The sequence below is a fragment of the Psammomys obesus genome, unplaced genomic scaffold (assembly GCF_907164565.1).
Source record: "Psammomys obesus unplaced genomic scaffold, mPsaObe1.curated_primary_1811, whole genome shotgun sequence".
NCBI lineage: Eukaryota > Metazoa > Chordata > Mammalia > Rodentia > Muridae > Psammomys > Psammomys obesus.
In genome coordinates this window covers 220,109-244,031 of record NW_026585698.1, presented here as the reverse complement: position 1 = coordinate 244,031, position 23,923 = coordinate 220,109, and the positions used below count along the sequence as shown (strand labels likewise).

General features: G+C 51.5%; 1 protein-coding gene across 1 annotated transcript in view; it reads left to right on the top strand.

Annotated features, from left to right (window-relative positions):
• Positions 1 to 23,923, top strand: part of Cdh23 (cadherin related 23) — a 349,868-nt gene that overhangs the window by 243,595 nt on the left and 82,350 nt on the right. Inside the window, exons 20-28 of the mRNA XM_055598837.1 lie at positions 1,527 to 1,643; positions 6,410 to 6,522; positions 7,669 to 7,776; positions 13,405 to 13,594; positions 13,925 to 14,070; positions 17,200 to 17,419; positions 18,898 to 19,050; positions 20,817 to 20,930; positions 23,177 to 23,325. Coding sequence (XP_055454812.1) covers positions 1,527 to 1,643; positions 6,410 to 6,522; positions 7,669 to 7,776; positions 13,405 to 13,594; positions 13,925 to 14,070; positions 17,200 to 17,419; positions 18,898 to 19,050; positions 20,817 to 20,930; positions 23,177 to 23,325 — 1,310 coding nt within the window. The remainder of the gene's footprint in view (positions 1 to 1,526; positions 1,644 to 6,409; positions 6,523 to 7,668; positions 7,777 to 13,404; positions 13,595 to 13,924; positions 14,071 to 17,199; positions 17,420 to 18,897; positions 19,051 to 20,816; positions 20,931 to 23,176; positions 23,326 to 23,923) is intronic.

Below are 23,923 nucleotides of genomic sequence, written 5' to 3'. Positions count from 1 at the left end.
GGGCAGGGGCAGAACACACACACAAGCCAGCAGCTGCAGCTGTGGTACATACATGTGGGGGGCTTCCAGCCTTCTGTCGGCTTCCAGACATCCATGACAACTAAGAAAAGTCTTTGGGGACATCTGGTTATTGTCACTACTATGTGCAGAACTCCCATGGGACATGGGTCATGTTCATCTGCAGCCAGTCCAGTGGGAAAAGAATAATAGGAGATGGTTAATTATATAATCTTGATTAAAGAATGTGGAGTGTAGTTGAGTTCTGAGACTCAGTACTGTGAGGCAGGTCCCAGAAGCCGTGACTTCTGGTGGGATGGCTTTGAAGGGCAGTCTTAAAGTGTATTCCTATATGAGCCTGAGAATGGAAGGCCCAAGTTGAGCCAGCACCACAAGGTGCATATGTGGGTTCCTTCCCTCAGGGTAGGCTGGCAGCAGCATCTTCGCCTCCAAGCGTGCTGTCCTCGGGGCTATGTGTATTGGAAAGACTTTTGAGCCCTGGTGTAGAGTGGAGGACAGAGAGTATCCAGCAAAGCTCAACTGAGAGTTGACATCAATATAGCTGGAGCTATGTATCAGGGTCTGAGCAGGGCCTCCAGATACCTCTCCAGTATCTGAAGATAAGTGAGTTGGGTGTCATGCTGGGCCCACCGCACATTTCTATGTCTAGCCCTACCTAAGCCCTCACTGCTCCCTCCTCTCCTGGGCTAATGACACCTAATTATCTTTCTGTCTTCATGTTCCTGGGATCAAAGAATATACCTGAGGCCCCTGGCCACCTGGAAGGGGCCTGCCTGATCCGTGCTCTTCTTGGAGACTACTATTCCTCCTAGCTGCCACCTATATATTTTTTCCAGGGAGCCTTGCCAGAAGCCCCGCAGGTGGACCCATGCTGGGTCATCTGCAGAGGAAGTGGCTGAGGCACTCTTCTGCCGTCCATCGTGCTGTAACCTGGGGCTGACGTCAATCTCTGAGTGCCCCCAAGAGCAGAGGGTGCTGCAGCCAAAAGCCTGGGTGGGCACAGCCATAGGACAAATCACTTGTGGGGACTGGCCAGGGCTGCAGAAATAGCCAACCTTCCCTAAGCCCATATAAGGTTCCATGTAGATGGGAACAAAGAGAAAGGCCTTTGCCTTCAGTGGACATTAACAAGAAAATAAAGTCCTTTATAAATTCTGCTATGAATAAGATAAATTGGATGTTGTAAATGTAAAATAATTTAATTGGGAGCTCTGTTTCTTTGGACTCAAATGAAAGCTGGGTGGGTTTGAGCCACAGGACAGCCAGGTAAGGTCAGGGGACTGTGGGAGGCTAGGCCCAGTGTCGGAAGTAGGGGGAGAAGAGGCGCGAATCCTCTCCCAGGCCCAGCCTCACCTTAGTAAAGACCTGAGTCCACCCAGCACTCTGCTGCCATACCCCACCTCTCAGGCTCTCCAACTCCTTGAGGCTTGGTCACTACAGGTTCCAGGATCTGCCTCCAGGACCTTGGGGTCAGAAAAGCAACTTCCTACCTCTTTGTCTTCCTCAAGGAGCCACAGTGCTGTTCCTAAATGCCACAGACCTGGACCGTTCTCGGGAGTATGGGCAGGAGTCCATCATTTACTCGTTGGAAGGATCCTCGCAGTTCCGCATCAATGCCCGCTCTGGTGAGCCCCAAACTGCTGCTCTGCACCATCAGATTGCCCTTTCTGGGCCAGTCAGGGACCATACTCTCCTCTCATGCTGTTAACAGCAAGCCAGATTCGAGTACCTGATTTTACCTCTGAAATAGTCACTTCAGCATTAATTACTCATCTTACCCAAAGCAATCTCATCACAAACACATCCACCATGTCCTTCAGCAGTAAAGAGTGTCTAAAGCTGTTCATTTTCCAAATAGCTGGCACACACCACTCTCCAGGGGCTGTGCCACCCCCAAATCTGCTGAGTCTTGGCTGCTTACTTGGGCCTTAAACCTGGACTCCTCTTCATGCGTTTAAACTGTTCTGTGCACTAGATAGGTGACTATAATGAACACACCTAAAATCAGCCTGTAGGAAGTACAGAAAGAAATGGCTGCTGTGTTTTCTTTTGTATATTCACCTGGGGCTCCCATCTATAGCTCCCTGTTCAGCCTGTGTAACTCTTTCTAAGGCTCTCTATACACCTCTAACTTTCTCTCCTCCTTGAAGCTCGGGGGAAGTAGGTGAGGAAGAACAAGCGCAGGCTGTTCAGCCATGCCTGGGGAGGATTTGGGGCCCCTGTGCTCATTTGGAGGGTGCCTAACTCAATGCTAGAGCATAGGAAGAATAAAGTATGGTCCTCTTGGGGTCCAGGACAGCTGTATGGGCATGCGAGTTACCTGCTTCTAGGAGGTCATTTTTGTTAATTTAAGGAAACTCTAGATGCCAACAGGTTTATTCCAGTCTCTCAGTGACTCCGAACAGTAGGAACATACAGCAGTGCGGGCAGATGTCCAGTGGGTGGCCTTTCACATGACAATTCTAAACCTAGGTCACTTCCATGTTGTAGTTTCAAGGAGAAAAACATACAAGAGATATTTGTTCAAGGCCATCTGTCATCCTCACACACAATGCCCTGGCTAGAGGAGACAGGGGCTACCTCACTACTAGAAAGCCTGGGGAAGAGCCCTTGCCTAGCGGTCACCTTTCAGCAGGGAACAAGAACTCTGGAGATATGGCCATCCCTGCCACAGGCAGGCAGTAGCCCAGTAGGACTTTCCTGCTGTCCATGACTCATGGACCAAGGTTGGCTTTCCAGCTCTCCTTGCTGCCAAGGATCTGGGAGAAGATGGCTGCTATTGTTACATACAAGGACAGAAGAGGAGACCCAGGGTCACATGAGTCTTTCCACCTTCGACCTTCCTCCTCCTCTCAGAGGATCCTCCTCAGCAAGCCGCATTTCCAAGAAGCAATAGTCACACCTCAGAATCTGCTAGTTAGTTAGAATCTGTTAGTTCCATGACTCCCAGGGACAGAAAAGCATTGCCACCCCTTAGGGAGCATGGTACCGTGTTTGCATATAACCCTCATGTGTCTTCCAGCAGCCTTAAGGCATTTCTCAATCACTAAGAGATGTGGCGTGATGTACATTCCGTGTAAAAAGCCAGCCTGGGGATGGGGAGATGCACAGCGGTAGGGTGCTTGCTGTGCAATATGTGAGTGTACGTTCACATCCCTAGAACCCACTTAGGGCCTGATGCAGTGGCGTGTGTCTAAGCCTAGCACTCTTGCTCTGAGGTAGGAGGCAGAGACAGGAGAATGCGGGCGAGCCATCCTGGGCTACACAGCAGCAAACAGACCTTGTCTCAAAACAAGGTGGCAAGTCAGGACTGACACCCAAAGTTGTTCTCTGGCCTCCACAAGTTTACTGTGTGATGTTCACAACTACACACATGAATGTGCGCGTGCGCATGCGTGCACACACACACACACACACACACACACACACACACACTTGATCCCCGGGCTGGAGATGTTACCTAATATGTATGACACTGTGGGCTCTATCCACTCCAGATGTGGTGGCACCTGCCTGTAATCTACCACCCAGAAAGTGGAGGCTGGAAGATCAGAAGTTCAAAGTCATCCTCAGCTACATAACAAGTTCCAGTCCACCCTGGCCACATGAGACCTCTGTCTCATAAAACAAACAACAACAAAAAACTGGTTGCACTATATTGTGCAAAGAATAATGACAAGAAAAAATCTCTACATGCTCAATCCAGATGTAATTTTTAAAGCATTTCTGATCTGTAGATATGGATGCAGATACTATCTCGGCACCATTTGTTAACACAAACCAAGTGCCCAACACTATGTCCTTCCCTTTCCTCCATTTTCCAGATGAGAAAAAATTAGGCAAGAACCAAGTTAAAAATTTCACTGATGTCTCTCAGAGCTTGACCAGCTGACCTCAGAGCTCAACACATCGACTTTTGGGGTCCATAAAGCCATATGTGAGCCATATCCTACCCCCCCATCCACATCCTGCTGCAGGTCAAGGGTCAACCCTGCCCCAGGGCCCACAAAAGGCATGCTTTCTGCTGCCCTAACATGTTCTCTACCCAAAGTTGGGAGCATTTTCCTCTGAGGTCCTTGGTGGCATTAGCCAGTCCTGCTACACAGAGGCGGCCTTAATTGATCCTAATTTCCCAGATGGAAAAGGCCATCTACCATGAATACAAGTTTGTATTCAAAACTTTTTACAGATTAATTTTTCTAGCCATACCAATTTTTTATTAATTGATACCACCAAATGAGGGGCATGGCTTCCTGGGCAAACCTCAACCAGTCTATGGTTCCTGGCTTTGGCACCTTCATTGCCTTGTCCTCTAACTCTGGCTACTGCTCAACCCAAGGCAGGAAGGGAAATGTGAATATAAAGAGATTCAGGGAACTAGCTGTCCAAGTGCCCTTGTTAGCACAGAGATGTTAAGTAGCTTATTGCATGTCACACAGCTCAGGCTATAGAAACAAAAAGGTGGGTATCACTGCCTGCCTGCCTTGGGTTCTTTCAGTGTATTGGAAGAAAATGATCAGTTTCTGAATGGTAGGTATTTCCCCTATAGTTTCTTCATTGTGCTAGTGTGTGTGTGTGTGTGTGTGTGTGTGTGTGTGTGTGTGTGTGTGTTTTCCAGAGGCTGTCAGGAGTCTTCCCCAATCACTCTCCATGTTAGTTTTCTGAGACAAGACTCTCTCACTGAGCTGGGAGACCTGGAGCTCATTGATTCAGCCACCCCTGCTGACTAGTGAGCTCCAGAGATTCTCCTGTCTCCACCTTTCCCACAGCTTTGGGCTTCCAAATACATGCTGCCATGCCGGCCTTCAGCATGGGTCTTGGGGACTGAACTCTGGCCCTCATGCTTGCACAGCAGGAACTTTATTAATGGAGCCAGCCCCAGCCCCACCCTTTATCTTTGCAACAGCTCTGGCTGGAAGGTGTTCTGATTTTCTTCTGACAGATGAGAAAACTGAGGCTTAAAGAGATTTGGACTTCTTCTCAGGGACAGCCATACCAGGAAAGCTACAGAACTCAAATCTGGATCTTTGTTCTCCACATAGAAGCCATCTCCTGCATCACTGCAGGCCAGCTGGGGCCTGTCCTGTCCATAGTGATGTGCTCAGCTCTGCTGGCTCACAGCTGCTCTGGGAATGCCATGGCCAAGGCCATGGAGTTAATGACTTGATTTGGTCCTGGCGGGAGTATTTATACCGCTGAAATCAACAACTGGCTTTTGTTCTCTTTGGGGAGCTGTTTGTCAAACACCTACGCATCCAAGACTACCAAATGGGCTGGGAGACAGATAGCTCAGTTGGGAAAGTACATGAGGACCTGAGTTCAATTCCCAGAATCTGCATAGAAATTCCAGGCATTGTGGCATATGCTTGTCATCCTAGTGTTGGATAGACAGACAGATGAATCCTTGGGTCTCACCAGCCAACCTGCTTAGTCTAAGCAGCTAGTCCTATGTCCTAGTGAGAAATGGTGCCTCTAAAAACAAGGCGGATGGCTCCTGAGATGTAATACTCAAGGTTGGCGTCTGGCGTCCACACACATGAAAATGCACATACGTGCTCACCCACACCAAGGATTACCATCAATGTTCCAAAGATGCCTAAGAATGAAAAAAGGCCAAAAACGGCTGACAAAAATTGTAGTTTATTTTAAACATGTCTGTTAATAGTTCATTTACACACTAAAAAAAATTTCAGGTGAGATTAGACCAGTGATGGAGTAGCTGGGAAAGTATCTATGACTATGAACTCAGAACTCTGCAGGTCGCACCCTGTGGGCTCACATACTGTGGCTTGCACACTGTAGGCTCACACTGTAGGCTTGCGTGCCCAGGCCAGAGGCAAAAGCTAAAGCACGTGTGGGATCCAGCCTGCGTGTCTCCCTCCTACCACTGGTGACTCCCAGTGACTGTATGCCTACACAGATAGCCTGGGCTATTCCAAGGTTTTTCATGACATTAAATAACTGCCACAATACCCTACTGTGAAACTGTCCTGTCATAGTTCCCATTTGAGCAGGTGTGGAAACTGAGGCACAGGGGGCTGAAGCAACTAGATTGAGCCGATAAAGCCGGGAAAATGATGTCAAGTCTAACCCAGAGGTGTTCTGTGAATGGGTCTGGTGCCAAATGTCCCTCCTGCTCTGCCAGCCCCTGCCCCACATCTGCAAAGCAGCCTCGTTATGGGGTACTGTTACCCAGCTCTTGGGTCCCCTCCAAAACACAGTGCTTTGCCCTCTCAAGTACACAGATGGGCTCACTGCAGTTGCGGAGGCCATGGCAGCCTTGAATGTGGCCAACTACAGCTTGCAAGTACATCTCCGTGTCTATGTCCTTCTCCCGGCCCACCCCAGCACCACACATAACCATCTCGTTCATCTACTTTCTGTCCACTAGGAGAAATCACCACCACATCTCTGCTCGACCGAGAGACCAAATCTGAATACATCCTCATTGTGCGTGCTGTGGATGGGGGTGTGGGCCATAACCAGAAAACTGGCATTGCCACAGTGAGTACCTCCTTACCCTGCTGACCGGGTCCCTCCTCCCTGCTCACCTTCAGGTTGCCTCATCGGGCCTCTGGGTACCATGTCCTGACGCAGGGTGAGACACTCTGAGGTGGCATCTACAGACAGCAGCCGAGAGCAGCCATGGGAAAGGAAGGCCTTGCCACCAGGACACAGGACACTCAGGAGGGCACAATATGTCCACTATAGTCCAAAGGCCCAGCTGGGCAAGCAGCAGAGGACATGGGCCCCAGAATCCTCTCCTGCTCTCTGGGACATCTAAGTAGAAGCCACAATTCCTATGAGGAGGAATTAGGGTCCTTCAGTGTCCCCTGGGATACTACCCCATCTATAATCACCTATAATGATGAGAAATGATGCTAAGTTTCCTTGCATCTAGCCCTCAGGGGAGGCCCATGAGCCCATCAAGGCCTCATCACCACAAAAGAGCTCAAGGAGGAGGAGCTTAGGAGCCCAAAGTGAGCTCCTGGTGGCAGAGGGTGGAATGGGGACAGTGAGGAGCGGAAAGCGGCCCTGAGACAGGAAGAAGCCACAGTAGGTGACCCGTTGCTCTAGGGGTCCTTCCTCTAGTCTCCTTCCCCATGCCTGCCTTGGGCTCACCCTGGAAGCCTCTTTCTTCGCCTTGCTCCATGGTTTCCACCTACCCTGGGAAGCTGCCCCATTCTTGCCAGATCAGAGGATCCACGCTGGGGTTGGCACTTGGCTGGAACTGGAACCCCATCTTGTTCACCTCTGTAGAGGCTGGCCCTGCTAATAGGAATCACAGCTCAGCCCTGTAAATAATTTACCTGGGGCAGGTGAACAGAGAAACCATTTGACTTGTGTCTGAGGCCAGGAAGGTCAAGGGATCCTTTCAGATCCCCAACTGGGGTCACCATCACTAAGACCAAATCCTTGAGAGAAGCCGGGGTCACAACAAGGATTTCAGGCACCTCATCCATTCTCTACCTCCTCATGGAACAGCACGAAGACCCCCCTCCTTTGGCAGAGACCTCACCCCACTTTGTCCCTGAAAATCTAGGCTCTCCTTGAAACAGGCTTCTGTTGGACCCAAGACCCCTGAGGGTCCTGAGCCTGCCCTTGCTCTTGTTGACCTTTATGGACCACAGTGCCCCTTGTGGCCCACAGGTGAACGTCACCCTCCTGGACATCAATGACAACCACCCTACCTGGAAGGATGCTCCCTACTACATCAACCTGGTGGAGATGACACCTCCCGACTCTGACGTGACCACGGTAAGTAGCAGACAGCCCTGCCTGGCAGCCTTGACAGGGTGGATGCGTTCCCACTGCGATCCCCTGGCCTGCCACAGGCACGCCTAGGCTTGGTGTTTCATTCCGAGCTGGCCCATGTCCTTTAGCCACTAAGCCGCTGCAGCCATTGGCCTGGTTAGCTCTGGCCTGTGTTGGCTCTCAGGGCCGCCTCAGCATGGAGTTGATGCTCACCCACCCCAGGGGTTCTCTGGCAGAGGGTGCCAGGCGTTCACCTGTATGTCCTGTGTGTGCCTGCCATGTTCACTATATGACTTAAAGCAGGGAAAGGAAGCAAAGCCGGAGACACTGGGTCCCAGAATGAAACCTGGTTTGCAAGAGCAGCTGAAGACAGGCAGGGCCAATGCCCCACGTGCTCTACCCAACTCTCAGATTTATGTTTATAAGTCTTTCTTCCCCCTACCTTTGAACCCCATTTAGTCTCATCTTGGGAAGGCTAGTCCCCAAAAGTTGAGCCAAACCAGCCAGCCAGTGATGGGCACGCACTCTGACATTTCTCAGTAGCACTGTTGATTGAACGTTTGTCCTGTCCTATACTACCCCAAGAGCATCTCATGAATTCTCTCTCATCCTCATGATATTCTACCCTGGCAGCAGGACTCAGCTCAAACCCCTGGGGCCAGTGAGAGGTGGTGCTGGGGCTTGAACTCAGGCCTGCTGGCTTTTTAATAAGGACTTAGAAACCACCTGGCCCATCTCTTTGTCCCTCTATGGACTCAGAGATATCTAGAAGAGGCCTAGGTCCTGAAGATCTGGTAGACTGGGGCAGGGTCAGTAGCCTTTAGATCTGACACTAAGAACCTGCTCCATCCACACCTAGGGCCCTGACCTCAGAGTTCTCACCCCTCACCAGCAAGTTCCTGAAGTGACAGGGTCTATCTGGACCGGAGAGAGAACATGGAAACCTGGAAGGACAAAGAGGGAAGTGACCATCACCTGGCTAGTGTGCCACATGTTCAAGATCTGAGTGGCCCTCAGCTGGTGCATCGTGTCCCCTTCCAGAGAATCCCAGGCAGCAAGGCAGGGCAGGCAATCTCCAGTGAGTGGGTTTTCAAAGCCTGGCTCGAGCTACAGTTAGAAGCCTCTAGCTGGGGTTCTTGCGTAGGCCACTAGGGCTCTGGGTCCCACAGGCACTCTCTGCTGCCACCTTGTGGGCACCCTGGTGATGGCTCAAAACAACCTCCAAGGAGTTCCCAACTTGGTATCCCCAAGATGCTGTAGAATGCCCATCTCTGAACATCTGTCTGTCTTTGTGTTTCTGGGAAATTCCTCCCAAAGGAAATTGAGAGGGAAGGGAGGGAGGGAGGGACGTTGGGGGGGCGGTGGCAGTGGTTAGGCTACATAAGCCCTCAGTAAGCAAAGGCTTTGTGCTAGACCCATGCTCACTCAGCAAGAAGTACAGGAAGGGACAGAGCCCTGCTCTGCCTCCAGAGGGGCCTCATGTCACCCTCTGCTCAGACTTACCACTGGCTTCTTCCTATCTGATCCAGTGTAAAAGCCAGGGCCAGGCTGGAGACGGCTTCATGGTGAGAGTGTCTGCTTCATAAATATAAAGACCCAAGTTCAGATCCCAGTAGTCATAAAGGCTGGCCAAGGCTTCATACCCGCATGCCTTTCACCCCAGAAGCTTGATGGGCAGATACCGAATTGCTGGATCTTGCTGGCCATCCGCCTAACTCCAACTTCAATGAAAAACCCTGTCGTAGGGAAATGTGGCAGAGAGTGATAGAGCAGGACAAACATCCTGCACACACATATACACACACACTCACTCACGCACACGCACACGCGTACACATGCATGCACAAATATGCCTATAGCCTGCAAGACCTGTCTATGGTTACCTTCAACAGACAGACAGACACGTGTGTCCCAGACAGCATGACAGACAGAGGGCTCCAGCCCCAAACTTCTCAGGAGGAAGTAAGTAAAATCAAAATGTAAAACTTGTTATATGAAACAGCTACCAAATCTAATATGCAGCAATTGTAATTAAAAAATATAGAGTTTGTGGGGATTTAATTACATGGAAAGATGAATTCTAGGTTAGACTCTCTAGACTTAAAAAGTTTCCAGAACTTGGTAGAAATCCCAGTTGTTTATGATGAGTGCCAAGAAATCAGAAATCAAGGGTCTTATACATTAATCAAGTTGGTCATAGAAAAGTCATTTCAAGAGGAATCACCACAGAAACGTTTTAAGTTTCATAACCCCTAAAACACATCTGTGAGCACATTGTGGTGCTTTTAAGAAGGTCCCAGGAACTCGGGTCTCCCCGCAGCCCAAGTGAGGTAGGGCTGGGGCACAAGAAAGGTGGCTAGAGGAGAGCAGGGCTAGCAAGGGGGCCAAGCAGCAATAAGCCAAAGGTGATACCGGGTGGGACTGGCCCGCCTTCCCACACCTCCCCCAGGCATGCACATAAGTGCGCACACACATGTGTTAACAAAAATAAATCTACACATATGCACACACATACATCCTATATCCTCAAGCACATTCATGGACATGTAGTAACACACATATATACACGTATGCATAGACTTATGCACAGGTGCATGTACGTTCTTGCGCACACACACACACACACACACACACACACACACACACACACATTGACCTTTCCATTTCCTGCACACTCACCTCTCCCTGACTGAGCACTGGCACATTCCCCAACAAGGCTCTCAGTTCCCTGACCTCCTCCACATATTGCTCCCTCTGTTTGTCCCAACCTAAAATGCCACCTCTGAGAAAGACTCACTGTGCCCTGCCCCCTTCTGCTTCCTTCTGAGGTGTTTCATAGTCCAGGCTTATCTGTTAAAATACCTGCTTATAAGGAGGAAGCGAGCTTAGTGAGTACCAAAGGATCTGGGTTCTAATTCCAGTGACACCAGCTGTCAGCTTTGTGACCTTAGGCAAGTTTCACCATCTCCGTGTTTATTCCCATTACCTAGAAAATGGCCTATAAAAGTCTCCACTTGAGATTACTGTCATCAGAGCTTTTGGGGTACGTGTGTGTGTGTGTGTGCGTGTGTGTGTGTGTGTGTGTGTGTGTGTTGTGTATGTGAGTGATATATAACCACCTCAGGTGTCAAACCTTGCAATCCACCTTGTTTGTGTCAGGGTCTCCTGTCATTCATCACAGCACGCCCCAGGCTTATCTGGCCCAAGAGAGTCCAGGAATTCTTTTGTCTCTGCCTCCATCTTGCCCTAAGAGTCTGACATCACATACCACGTGCTTTTGCTTATGTGGGTTCTGAGGATTTAAACTTGGGTCACTGGGCTTGAGTGCAACTATTTTGCCCACTGGGCCATCACCCATGATTCTTGTGTCAGATTTTGATTAGTCAAAATGCTGGAAGCACTAGGACCTGGCAGCTGCCACTATCAGCAGTCTCTTTGCTGGGCTCACTGTGGAGGACGCGTTGTCGGGCATACCATAGCTAAGCAATATATCTCAAATGCTTGCTGTTTAAGGCTGTGTTCAGATGCCGGGCTGGTAAGCTTCACCTCATTACCACTCAGCCTCCAGCTCTGTGTCTGGGCTAGCTCTTCCTCAACTGGAGAATCCATTGGCGGCTTCCCAAGGGCCACGCTAGCATAAGCAACAGCCATGACTCCAGAAGCCCAAAGTGATGGAAACCAAAAAATTTCCAAAGTCTGCGGCAGATGAGCCTGTCCCCGTATGTCACGTTATTCAGTGCCCTTGAGTTGACAAAGTACATGCATCTCTGGGCCTCAGTGTGTTGGACGTGTGGGCTCCAAATGTGGCTTCCTGATGAGTATACACTACGGGCTAGATGCCTCTCTTGCCTTTCTCTCTCTTTCTGCAATGAGCTGGGGCCCAACTCTCCCCGCTGTTCCTGGGGCCTCCTTCAAGGGCCTGCTGATGGGCATTGATTTAGAGCCTTTCAACACCCTCCAGCAAAATAAAGAAGAGGGAGAGAATTATTCCCTGTCAGGCAGGAGAAAAATGACGAGCATGAAATGGGAAATAAATGAGGGGAAAATGGTGAGAGTCCACAGACTTGCCCAGTGAGGGTCTCAGCCTCTGCTCTCTCCCAGGCCCCCTTCCCACCCCATGACCAGAGAGGGGCTGAGAGCCCAAGGCCAGTGACCACCACCAACTAGAGTACAGGGCAGCTCTGCTGGAGAGTGTCTTCCTCACTATGAAACTGACCACACATGCTGACTTGGGATGGGCTGTTTTGGCTCCACGTCTTAGTTTCCGCATCCAGAAGAACCTGGATGAACAGGGCTGTCTCTTCTGTAATGTACAGACATAGAAACCCAAGGGACACTTGCCTCCTCTGTCCCTTATCGACACAATGCAGCCTGGCTTGAACTATGCCTGGGATGAATCATCTCTTGTAAAATAGGGTGGTGGGGCCCCATCATGGAGGCTGGAGACATGAGGCAGTATGGCCACAATACAGTGAAGAAATCAAGGACAGGGCCCTCCTCTCCCCTCTGCTGCTACAAGTGAAGCAGAGTGTAGGAGGAGATGTGTAGGGAGAGTGTAGGATGAGATGAGTCTGGTGTGAGATGTCTAGGCTGAAGAGGATCTCACTGGCAAGGAACGTGCCCTGTAAGCCTCTCTCCCTGCCCATCCCAACCCCCAGAGCCCAGAGGTGGTGACAGGTGGAGACCCTGGCCAGATATCTATCTGTTCTGGTCTAGTGAGCCCAGATACACCTTGACTGGGGATTAAGCCAGAGCAGGGACAAATTTTGCTGCCAGAGTACAAAAGCTCACAACAAGTGAGACACAGAAGCTGACCAGCTCTAACTGTCATTGCCCAGTGTCATGAAGTTAATGACACTGTCCTGATACAGCCCCTGGGACCGAAGTCATCCTCTCCCCACCCACCATGGTCCCATCCACCTCTGATATCATCATGGTTCTGCAATACAAAAAGATGGTGGATTGAAGGGTGAGAGCCACTGTTGTCTCAGGACTCTGGGAGGCTGCGAGAGAGGGGGCAGGATCACCCCAAAGCTGGTGCTGTGTGACCTTGAGTCTGGCTCATGCATCTCTGAGCTCTGCTTTTCCCTCTAAACTGGGACCCAGCTAATGGCTCCCTGCCCAAGCCTTGGTGTCACAGAGTCCCAGGGCTTTTCAGACCCTCCACCATCAGAAGCAACAGAGGGAGAAAGAACGAGCTTGTTATAACAGACTCAGATTCCACAAACCAGGGCTCAACAGAGGGGTAGGCTTTCCAGGCCCCAAACCTGCAACTTCTGATCCTCCTACTTCCAAGTCCTGAGTCCTAGGAAATGGGCACCGTTAGTTTATGTGGCACTCGGGGCCATATGTATGCCAGGCATGTACTACCAACCGTCCTGCACCCACTTACCCATCCCATCCCACTATTCTACCCAGGACAGCTGGGCTTGAATAAAAAAGAGATGATGGGTGAAGATGCCAGAGAATCCAGACTTCAAAACTGTTGTATTTTTGTGACCCTCCCACTTCCTGTCCCCAACAGAGCCCTCGTGGGGCAAGAGAGCCCGCCGACTGCACCTGCGCCTGGGCCTGCTCCTGGGCCAGGGACTGCGCTGTAACTCAGTAAGGGGTCTGTTCCTTCCTGGGCAGGTGGCGGCTGTGGACCCAGATCTGGGGGAGAATGGCACCCTGCTGTACAGCATCCAGCCCCCCAATAAGTTCTATAGTCTGAACAGCACCACAGGCAAGATCCGCACCACCCACGTCATGCTGGACCGAGAGAACCCTGACCCCGTGGAGGCGGAGCTCATGCGCAAGATCACTGTCTCTGTCACAGACTGTACGACTCCTGCACCACCACCCCTGAGCTCCCACATAGGCGGAGGCTCCTGAACCTTTGGGGGATGGCCCCATGGGTGGTCCTTAGGGATCCTGGAACCCACTCAGGAGGGCTATGTCATCACTAATAATAGAATGGTGTCTACATCCAGATGTGACCAACCCCAGGGCCCCTGCCATAGGGAGGGCCTGGGAAGGGACAAGTGGCTCAAGCTCCTCTTCACAGGGACACCTGGGGATCGGGATGGGGGGGTGTATGCCTCCCTTTCTCTGTCATCTTTCTCTTACACCCCTCTTCCCATCCCTGCCTGATTTTTCCTTGTCCTTTCAGGTGGCAGACCCCCTCTGAAGGCCACCAGCAGTGCCACAGTCTTTGTGAACCTCTTGGATCTTAATGACAATGACCCCACTTTCCAGAACCTGCCTTTTGTGGCTGAGGTTCTTGAAGGCACCCCTGCAGGGGTCTCTGTCTACCAAGTAAGCGTTGCTCATTTACCTTGCCCCTGGGCGCCAAGGGGTCCCTGTGTGCTCCACGCTAAGCACTTTCATCAGGGCGGTGGGTGCTAATCAAGAGCCCCTACACTATGTAAGTCAAAAATACTGGGACAACTAGTGGTGGGAGAACTGCAGTGGCTGAGGAAGTCTGGGAGGCCCCTAGGGAGAGCCTTGAGCCAAGTCTGGAAGAACCAGAGATTTGGAGAGATGGAGGCTCCGTGCCACAGACAACGACAAGGAATATGATCAGGCAAAAACAGAAGCCAGGAGGGTGGACAGAAATCCTAGAAGCTGACTCAGAAAGTTCCCCAGCCTGTGGGAGTCTGGCCTAAGACTCCAGCGCCACAAGCTGTAAATGGTTGTGGAACACAATGTCAGAAGTGGCTCAGCACCCCTAAATAAGATTCCTCATACCTCCTGTGAGTCCTCAAGCCACTCTGCACAGAAGTGAGACCCTTCCCATAGGTCTCTTCCAAAGCTTAGGAAGGAAGCTTTGAAGAGACTCCCAAACTTCCCATGGCCCAGAAGAGGTCGGGCCTCTCTCCCCATCCCCATCACCCTAATAGACTGGGAGGCCCTGAAGGTGCTGATTAAGAGAACACGATGTCCTACCGGGAGTGTCTTAGGAACTCTGGGAGACCTTCACGGTTGAGACTGTGCACTTTCAGCTGGGTGCAGCCAGGTGGGACCAGTGGAAAGAGCATTTTCCCAGAATGAGCAAGGCCCTGAGTGCCAGGCCCAGCACCTCAAAAGAAAGGCATTGGAGTCCAACCGATATGCGTGTTCATCCCAGTTCTACCACTATTGCTGTGCGACACAGAGCACACTCCTCAACCCCTCTGAGCCTCAGATTTCTCACTTGAGAACAGGAAATAACAGTAGTGCCTGCTTGGCTGTGCTGAGGCAACAATTTGTTGTGTGTATCATGGTTTATACGCGAGACAGTGGGATCACTCGTCCCCACTCCAAAAAGACAGGGCTGTTTCTCAGGATGCCAGAGTATATGGCCATGGCTGTGCCTACTGGCTCACTGTGCTTGTTTCTTTTCCCACAAGAGGAGAGTGACAGTGTGTTTGACCCCTGGAAATTGGAGACATTCTCCCAAGCCCCCAGCAGGGAGAGCCTCCATTTCTACCACAGTGGCTAGTCCCCAAGGAGAAATTCCCAAAGGAGGTGGGAGCAAGAGAATAACAGATCTCTGCAAGGACCTCTAAGACTGGAGGGAAAGAGGCCCTGAGGCAGATTTTACAGATGTTTAGAGCCACAGCAAGGCTACAGGAACTGGGAATGTGTGACAGGGAAATCTCAGATTCAGGAAGAGGTTCTGACATAACCTCTTTGTCTCCTGGCCCCAACTAGGACCTCAACCAAGAAAGATCTCTACTGAGCATGTATAAGAATTCTCTTCAGGGATTAGAGTACAAATTAAGTCAAAGCACTGAGCCCCTGTTCTGGAAGGCAGCCGAGAAGCATGGAGAAACCTTGTCCAATCTCTGCACTAAATGAGGCCATTGTCTTCCAATGGCAAGAGTCTTGCTTTAACCACAAAGCTCCCATCTTCACTGTGGTCATCCAGCTTTCTCCAAGTTCTCAGGTGTTAGCCTATGAAATTCTCAGTGTACTGGATCATGTGCTGGGAAGTTCTCTGACCAGGACTGGAATTGCCAGTGGGAACAATTTGGGACCCAGGGAGGAGCTTTACCTGACTTTATCCCAGGTGAAATGTACCAAATGAAATTTTTGTATGACATTGAAGAATAGTCCTGATGTCTTTTTACACGTGTCTCCATTTTAACTTATAAAGCAGAGAGAGGAGTTGGTCCTGGAGGCTGTGAAGCCAAGATCCAGGAAATGAAAACGTCCTTAGGCTGAGTGAGCCTAGCCAGTATTGTAAGGCTGCAGAATGAGGGGAAGTTCTGGACCATGGCAATGTATAGGAGCCCAAAGCCTGCTGGAGTCTGGAAGAGCTTCCTTAAACGATAGTAGGGCTTAAAGGGCAAGACTTAGGGGCCTGGGTCTGGTCGTAGGAAGCCCTTCTTACTCGGTGCATTCAGACCAGAGATTATCTGAGGCTTCCAGCTCTGACACCCCGCCCAGTGGAGGCTTCCCTGGAGACACTGGCCAGGCCTGAGGTTCACAGGGGAGCAGGTGTGACTGATGCCCCAAGCTCTGGTTGGTAGGAAAGGGGAGGTCATGCCCAGGAAAGAAGCATCTATTCCAGCATCTGTAGAGAAATTTTAATTCAGAACATGGCTGATCTGGCAAGAGAATACATCCAAAGACCTTCTAGATCTGTGTGATCCTATTGAAATATAAACTGACCTTTAAACCAGAAGACAGAGCAAGCAGATCTGAGTTCAAGGCAAGCCTGGTATAGGGCAAGTTTCGGGTAAAGAAAAGCTTAGGTTCAGGGGTGGTGGTACATGTCTTTAATCCCAAACAATGAAGGTGAAGTTAGTTTGTAGAAGGAAGCACCCGTGTTTGAAAGTGATGTCTAACAGAGTGGCAGAAAAGTGACAAGTCAGAGAAAGATTTGACAGAATAGAATATATGACCAACTCTCTTGAGAAGAGAGGAATGGGAAGCTACTAAAGGGGCAATGGAGAGAGGGAGGGAGAGAGAGAGAGAGAGAGAGAGAGAGAGAGAGAGAGAGAGAGGGAGAGAGAGAAGAGGAGAGGAGGCAGTTTTACTGGGAGAGTTTTACAGAGAGAGATTGACACAGGTGAAGACACAATGAGCCAAAGAATGAGGAGCCAGAAGATTAGAAAAGATTGATGGAGTTAGTTTGAGGCTAAGCAGAGCAATTCAGAGACCGAGAGAAAAATCAGATTGAATAAGTTAGCTGGGAGAGGAGTTTGAGCCAGAATGGCTGAGTTGAATCAGCCAGCCCAGAGGTCAATAAGAACAAGAAAGGGAGAGCTTATTCAGCAGTAAGTCTCAGAGGCTGAAAACATTTTAGGCCTAGGTTAGATTGAAGAAGGCTAAAGCCTCCAGGACTAGGCCTAGGTTAACAGGCAGAGGCAAGAAGCCTCTGTGACAACAATTGAAACAGGCGAATGAAAGTTCCTTTTCAAGCATCTTCTCCCTGACACAGCCGCTCCTTTCCTCCAGGTGGCGGCCATTGATCTAGACGAGGGCCTGAATGGGCTGGTGTCTTATCGCATGCAAGTGGGTATGCCCCGCATGGACTTTGTCATCAACAGCACCAATGGTGTGGTCACAACCACAGTTGAGCTGGACCGTGAGCGCATCGCCGAGTACCAGCTGCGGGTGGTGGCCAGTGATGCGGGCACACCCACCAAGAGCTCCACCAGCACACTCACTATCCAGGGTAAGGGCTACCTCCGACAAGGAGCTGGGTCTGGGACTGTGCCATCACCTGCTAGTCATGCACTGGCCATTGGGCTTCCCAGTAGGAAGCCCTACAGCCCAGCCCTGACTCTCTCTACTCTGTTCAAAATGCTCGTTGAGCTTTGTCTTGACCTGGCTACTGCTTCAAAGCCCAGAGCCCCACCAAGGCCCGCATCCCTCCTAGTCTCCCATCACAGCATCTAAAGTGAACTCAAGGCTGATGCTGGGACCCCAGGGGTCTAAGCAGGACTGTCATCTTAGGAAAGCTGGTGCTTCCTCAGATATAAAGAAGATTCCCCATTCTATGGCTATGGAATTATGGAAGGGTATGGCTGTTGTGGAAAGAGGGTAGTGAGGGGCCTCCACTCCCAGACTCTTCACCCCTTGAGACCAAGTGCCATTATGTCCGCCCTGTATGATGGAATATGATTTCCCATCTGCAAGGTCTTTAGCTCTGAGAAAAATGGAGACACTGACAGAGTGTGGCTGGAGGCAGGAATGACCCTGAGGAAGTACATGCAGGGCTTACCCTGGCACGGCTTTCCTGGCTCTCCATCCAAAGGATACAGGGAAGGAGATAGGCAAGGGGTTAACCTAACACAGACACACAGCTTCTCCTGCTTCAGTGGGCACCTGGGATAGTAAGGGTCTTGGAGCCCATTGTCCTCTTATCCTATGGATACAAGACTCCCTTATAGATGCTGGGAGCCAGTTGGGGGACCTACTTCTTCACCAAATAATCAATAGGAAGTGTGTCACCTCTTCCAAACTCAGGAAAAACCGTAGAGAGTAACAATGGCCAGAAAACATAGGTCGTAACAACAGACAGTCACTTCTCCCAGTTACAGCACAGAGAGCAGGGAGGTTCGTCTCACCTGTGAGGACCATCCGAACTCCATGTGCCCGAGGAAGAGAGGCCTGCGAAAAGCTGGACACACAAGTATTTAAGGGAAATAAAATGTTTAGAAAGGAAAAACTTCAGAGCCAGCTTCCTTCTCTGGGATCCCTTTTGAAAACTAGGGTCAACTCCCCAAGATCACAGCCTCTCCACTCTATTGCTGTGTGACTATAGACAAGTTATTTAACTGCTCTGAGCTTCCATCCTCCCACCGACAGTGTGGCTGGTGCTGGCCACCTCGGAAAGATGCCACAGGCGTGGCTGTAGACTGTGTGAGAAACCCTCAACATCATTGTCATTATGCTGGGGGAGGGGTGCTCCGGGCTTCCCTCACCTACATTTAACAGTTAGGGATGGTTTGGGGGGCAGGGAGTGCCAGCTCTGGTCAGCTTGAACCTGTATGACTCAGCCACCATGCAGGACCCCTGGATTCATAACCAGACAGCACTGACACAGATGCCACATGAAGCTCATCACCCCCTTGGAAGTTCTTTCCTGCACGGTTCCCGGCATCCACCGTAGCCGGCAAGCCTAGGCCAGTGTGTCCCCTCTGTTTGCAGTGCTGGACGTGAATGATGAGACGCCCACCTTCTTCCCCGCTATGTACAACGTGTCTGTGTCTGAGGACGTTCCCCGGGAGTTCCGTGTGCTGTGGCTGAACTGCACGGACAATGACGTGGGCCTCAATGCAGAGCTCAGCTACTTCATCACAGGTGCTGCCCTGGCTGCCCAGCAGGGACCTGGACCGGGGGAGGGGGGGCAGAAGCATGGAAAGGGGGCGTTGGCCTCTTCCTCCATGCCTCCCCAAGGGTTTGCTCCTGCTTCCCAGGGAGCTTTGAGGCTGAGGCTGTCCTGTGGGTTAGGCCGAGGAGACAGTGTTGACTGAAGTGTCCCTTCACCCCACTTCAGGGTGAGGAAGCAGTTTGTGGGAGTGTGGCTTTGTCCATCCCCAGTGACTCACAAAAATGCCTATTTGTTGAGAGGTAGGTGGTTGCAACCCACCTGAATAGATTAGTTTGAGCTGGAACATGTTCAATAGCTACCATCAATAGGGGTGTGGCTAAAGCTGACGAGGCCCTGCTCTGACTCTCTGGAGAAAGTGAACCTACCACGGTAGTAGAACCCATGGGGAATGGTAAGCATGCTCTGTGGTTGTCACCCCGTGAGTTAGAACCATTTCCTGCTTCTTCGATGCCTGGCCCACCTGCACCAACACTAGGACGCAGGAAGGAGGGAAGAGCCCTCTCCATCTCTCAGCCCACCCAGAGCCTTCTGTCTGTGAGCCATCTGGAGCCCTGAACAGATATGCCACATCTGTGCATGCGCACCTCGACACATATGTAGGGTAGGCGCTACCCTCTCCGATACCCCTCCCCAGCAGCAAGGGATCCCAGGCTCAGATCCTGGCTTCTGTGTCCCTGTGGCTTCTTGTAGCCTCAGTGACTTTTCAGGCCTCGGGCTGGCCATCCCAGGCCCTCCCATTCTTTCCTCTTCGTGCTCCTAGCCCAAAGACCATTCCAGAAAGCCACAGTTGGCGAGACCCCCCCCCCCCCCCCCCCACATGGCATCAGCCTAGAAGTTCTGCCACTAATTTGAATTGTAGTCTATTTCCTCCCTGCCCTGTGCAGGGCTGTGCTCTGTCCCTTGCAAGACTGTGAGGAGCCTGGAAGCTGACTTCGGGGCCGGCCCCTCGGGGCAAACCGTGTAAAGGAAGGAGAGACCTGCCAGAACCTGTACAGTGACTGGTTCCTGCTGGCTGGTCGTGAGCCCTCCTAGACCTTTACTCTCTTGAGCCGCCTCAGTTCTTCCAAGCACAGTGCCATGGCACCCTCTGCTGTCAAGAGTCTGTACTGCAACCAGCTCACACAGGCAGCTTCTCTCCCTAGTCCCAGAGAGTACCTACCCTGGCTCCAACCCACAAGGAGACCACCATCCAGGGACACCAAACCCACCTGACTCCTGTCCACTTGCCCCCCTGCCCCATTATGGTCCTCCATGAGTTCCCACCCAGAGAACTGTAGTCCTTAGCCCCTTGCTATCACCAAAGGTGAGGCTCCTGGGAAATTCCCAGCCCCGCCATCCCACCCCAAAGCCAGTCTTTGGCCACATGTAAAAAGCCCTTTCCAAGCCATCTGCTCAGTCTCCTTCAAAAGAGATTCTAGGGCAACATGGGCTGGATCCACAGTCCAGAGTCAGCATACGGGAGGAGCCCAGGACAGGGCCCAGAAGCTCAGATCAGGGGAGGGTGAGACAAGCCGGTCCATAATTGGAGTGCCTGCTGCAGAGTAGGTGCTCAGTGGATGTTAAACACTCATGCTTTCAGTCATTCACCCACACAAGCTGCACCCTCTGCCCGGGAGAGCATCCTCTGAGGGATCCTGTGCGGGTCCCTATTTAGGAGTAAAGTCAAAGCCCCCCTCCTTTGTCTGACGTAGAGCTCTGCTGCCCACCCTGAATCTTCCTCCACTTCTGCCTGCAGGGGGGAACGTGGACGGGAAGTTCAGTGTGGGCTACCGTGATGCCACGGTGAGAACTGTGGTGGGCCTGGACCGTGAGACCACAGCTGCCTACACACTGGTTCTGGAAGCCATAGGTACGTTCTGGCTGCCCTGTATACTGTCTGGGCAGTTATTCCAGGCAGAATTCACATGGGGAATCAGGCGTGGAGCCAAAACTCTGCCCTGAGACTGGTGAAGAATGGCACACCACACTCATGGCATCACTGGGCGCTGGAGGGTGGGCGGCTACTGTCCCGTGCTCCTGGCTGCTAAGAAGGGTAAGGCCACAGGCCAAGAAGTAGACTCATGGCTGCTCAAGGCAGAAGGGAAAACAGGTGACACGGTGCTTCACGCCTGTGATCCTAACACTGGGGAGGTGGGGACGAGGATCAAGAGTTCAAGATCATTCCCAAGCTCACAGCAAGTTTGAGGCCAGACTGGGCCACATGAGACCCTTTCTCAAAAAAATATCAAAAATTAAAATGAATGGGCTGCGGTGGTCAGGGCTCAGGGCTGTCCGACCTTGGGCTCCCTGACTTGGCTGTTCTGCCTCTGTGGTTGAGTGGGTCATTCTCTGGACTATGGTGGCCATTCATTACAGCCACCTCAGTTCAACATCCTCCTGGGTTCAAGTGTAACAGTAGAGAGGGCAGCACTGGCCTTTTCCCCAGCCTTACTGGGAGCAGCTTTTAGACTAGCTGTGGTTAGTTCCAGCTCTGGAAGCAAAGGCTATAATGAGACAGGAAAGGATGTGGAAATCTGAATCTTGCACCAAAAGCTTGGCCTTTGCTCTCTAAGCAGTAGGAAGCACTTCACTGGAGGGGGACAGGTGTGGGAGGTCTGTGTTCCCTTCCCACAGTGGCTCCTGGTCCTCCCAGGAGCACCCTCTACACTGTGGAGTTTGCTGGGTGAGCAGGAATGAGCTATACTGTGCTCTTCCCAACTCAGCCATGCCCAGCTGGCTCTTCTCTGCCCATCCTGAGTGCCGCCTGGGAAGACACTGTCCTCTGAAGAGCTGTCACTCAACTAGAGCCAGCCTTGGCTTCATGAAAGTCTCCCAGTTCAGCATCCTTAGCTGAGGCAATGCCCTTGGGATGAGAGGGAGGAGCCTAGAAAAGGGACCACCCTGGGGTGAACGATCCGCACCTCAGCATATGCTCAAGTAGGAAGAAAAACCACGTCACCATTGCTTCCCAGCCAACCCAAGTGCCCCTCTCCTCCCTGGGTTGAACGTTGTGGCTGGGGCACACACTGGCAGGAGGATCATCCTCTGAGGAGGACTTTCAGCAGCTTTCCCAGATAGGGCTGTGGCTCCCATGTCATACCTCTCCACCCTGGATGGCTCCTGCAGAGCCTCAGCATGCCTTAAGTTTAAAGGCCAAGCTCATCAAGTAGGCATGCTGATCCGGCCAGCCCAATGCTTAATAAGGAACAATAATACTTAGTGGGAAACATTTTTAAGCCTTTATTCCAGAGTTCAGGAGTTCACTCTCTTGAGAAATCAGAAGCCAGGTGTCCGTGGGCCCACATTCTGCCCATCCTCTGTGACTCGAGCAGTGAACACCTGCCCTTGAGGTGGCTGACCCAAGTGTCTTACCTGTGTCCCTCACCTCTCACACTGTCATCACCGCTGTGGGTCCCAGGCTTGCTGAGACAAATTAAAGCAACTTTGGTGCCTTAACAGAGGCACAGATGTGTTCCCTGTTCTAGAAGTTCAAAATTGAGTTGTTGGCAGACCTACAGTCCCTCCACAGCCTCTGGTCAGAATCCTTCCTTGCTCCTCCACATCTTGTGGCCACAGGGTTCCTTGGCAAATAGCCCTATTTTCACCAGACCTTCTCTTTGTCGGTAGTTGTTTTCTGAGACAAACTACACTCAAATAACTGATCTCTAATAATCCTCCTGCCTTGGCTTCCCCTGAGGGATGACAGGCGGCCACTGTGATCAGAATACAGTGTCATCTAATCCCTGGGTAAATGGACAGTGGGACTGGCCTCCCTTAAAGATCTTTGACGTCATTATGTCTCCAGAGACCCCTTTTATGAAACGAATAATGTGCATAGGCTGCTGAAGGCTTGGCCATTCACCCCGCCTTCTTCAGTGCCTGGGTAGCCCAGCTGTGAGCTGGGAAGGAGCATCCTGCCTGCTTGCCTGGTTTGTTGTGAGGACTGAGTGAGTCTCCATCTGAGAGGAGGCACGAGGTCAGTATTGTTAGTGTTGCTGCTGGTCTGGAAGGACAGTGAGCCGCCATCCCTTGAGGCTGGTGTAAAACAGTGTAACTCTTGCTGATGACCTGGACTGCATAGCTGCTAATGCCTGTTCTTCACCACCCCCGCCACAGACAATGGCCCTGTGGGCAAGCGGCACACAGGCACGGCCACTGTGTTTGTCACAGTTCTGGATGTCAATGACAACCGGCCCATCTTTCTGCAAAGCAGCTATGAGGCCAGCGTCCCAGAAGACATCCCGGAGGGCCACAGCATTGTGCAGGTAGGTGGCAGGCTAGCGCCAGGCAGGGCAATGCTCAGCCCTGAGGGCACTGGCTCAGTAGAGTCGTACCATAAGAGGTGGGACTGCAGGGGTCCAAGGTGGGCTGGAAGTAGTTTGCACTTCAAGAAAAGGGAGGCATGATCCTTCCTCCCTTTGGGGAAGAGAGGGCCCCAGACTGTGTGAGCTGAGGACAAGGCCCTGGCTCACCTTGGCCTCCCCCAGAGCCTTTCAGAGCAGTGGGGAGTGGGGAGTAATGCTTTCCTGGAAAGGAATCAAGGAGAGAGAGCCAGGGTTCAGCGAGGCCAGAACAGAGAGGCTTTCACTGCTTCTTGGCCAAGCTCCCCTCTTGGAAGTAAACAAGAAGAAAGGAGTAGGAGCTAAGAGTCTCAGAGGGAGGAGGACCCTGAAAATGAATCATGAAGCATACACACACACATACACACACACACACACACACAGTGAGAAAGAGGGAGGGGCAGGGGTGCTCAGTTGCTGGGAGGGAAGACAGAAAATGAATAGCCCATTTCACCAGCCTCAGTGTTTTTGACTCAATCCAAGGGTGAGCCAAACTCAACAAAGATGGGCCTGCTACTAGCTC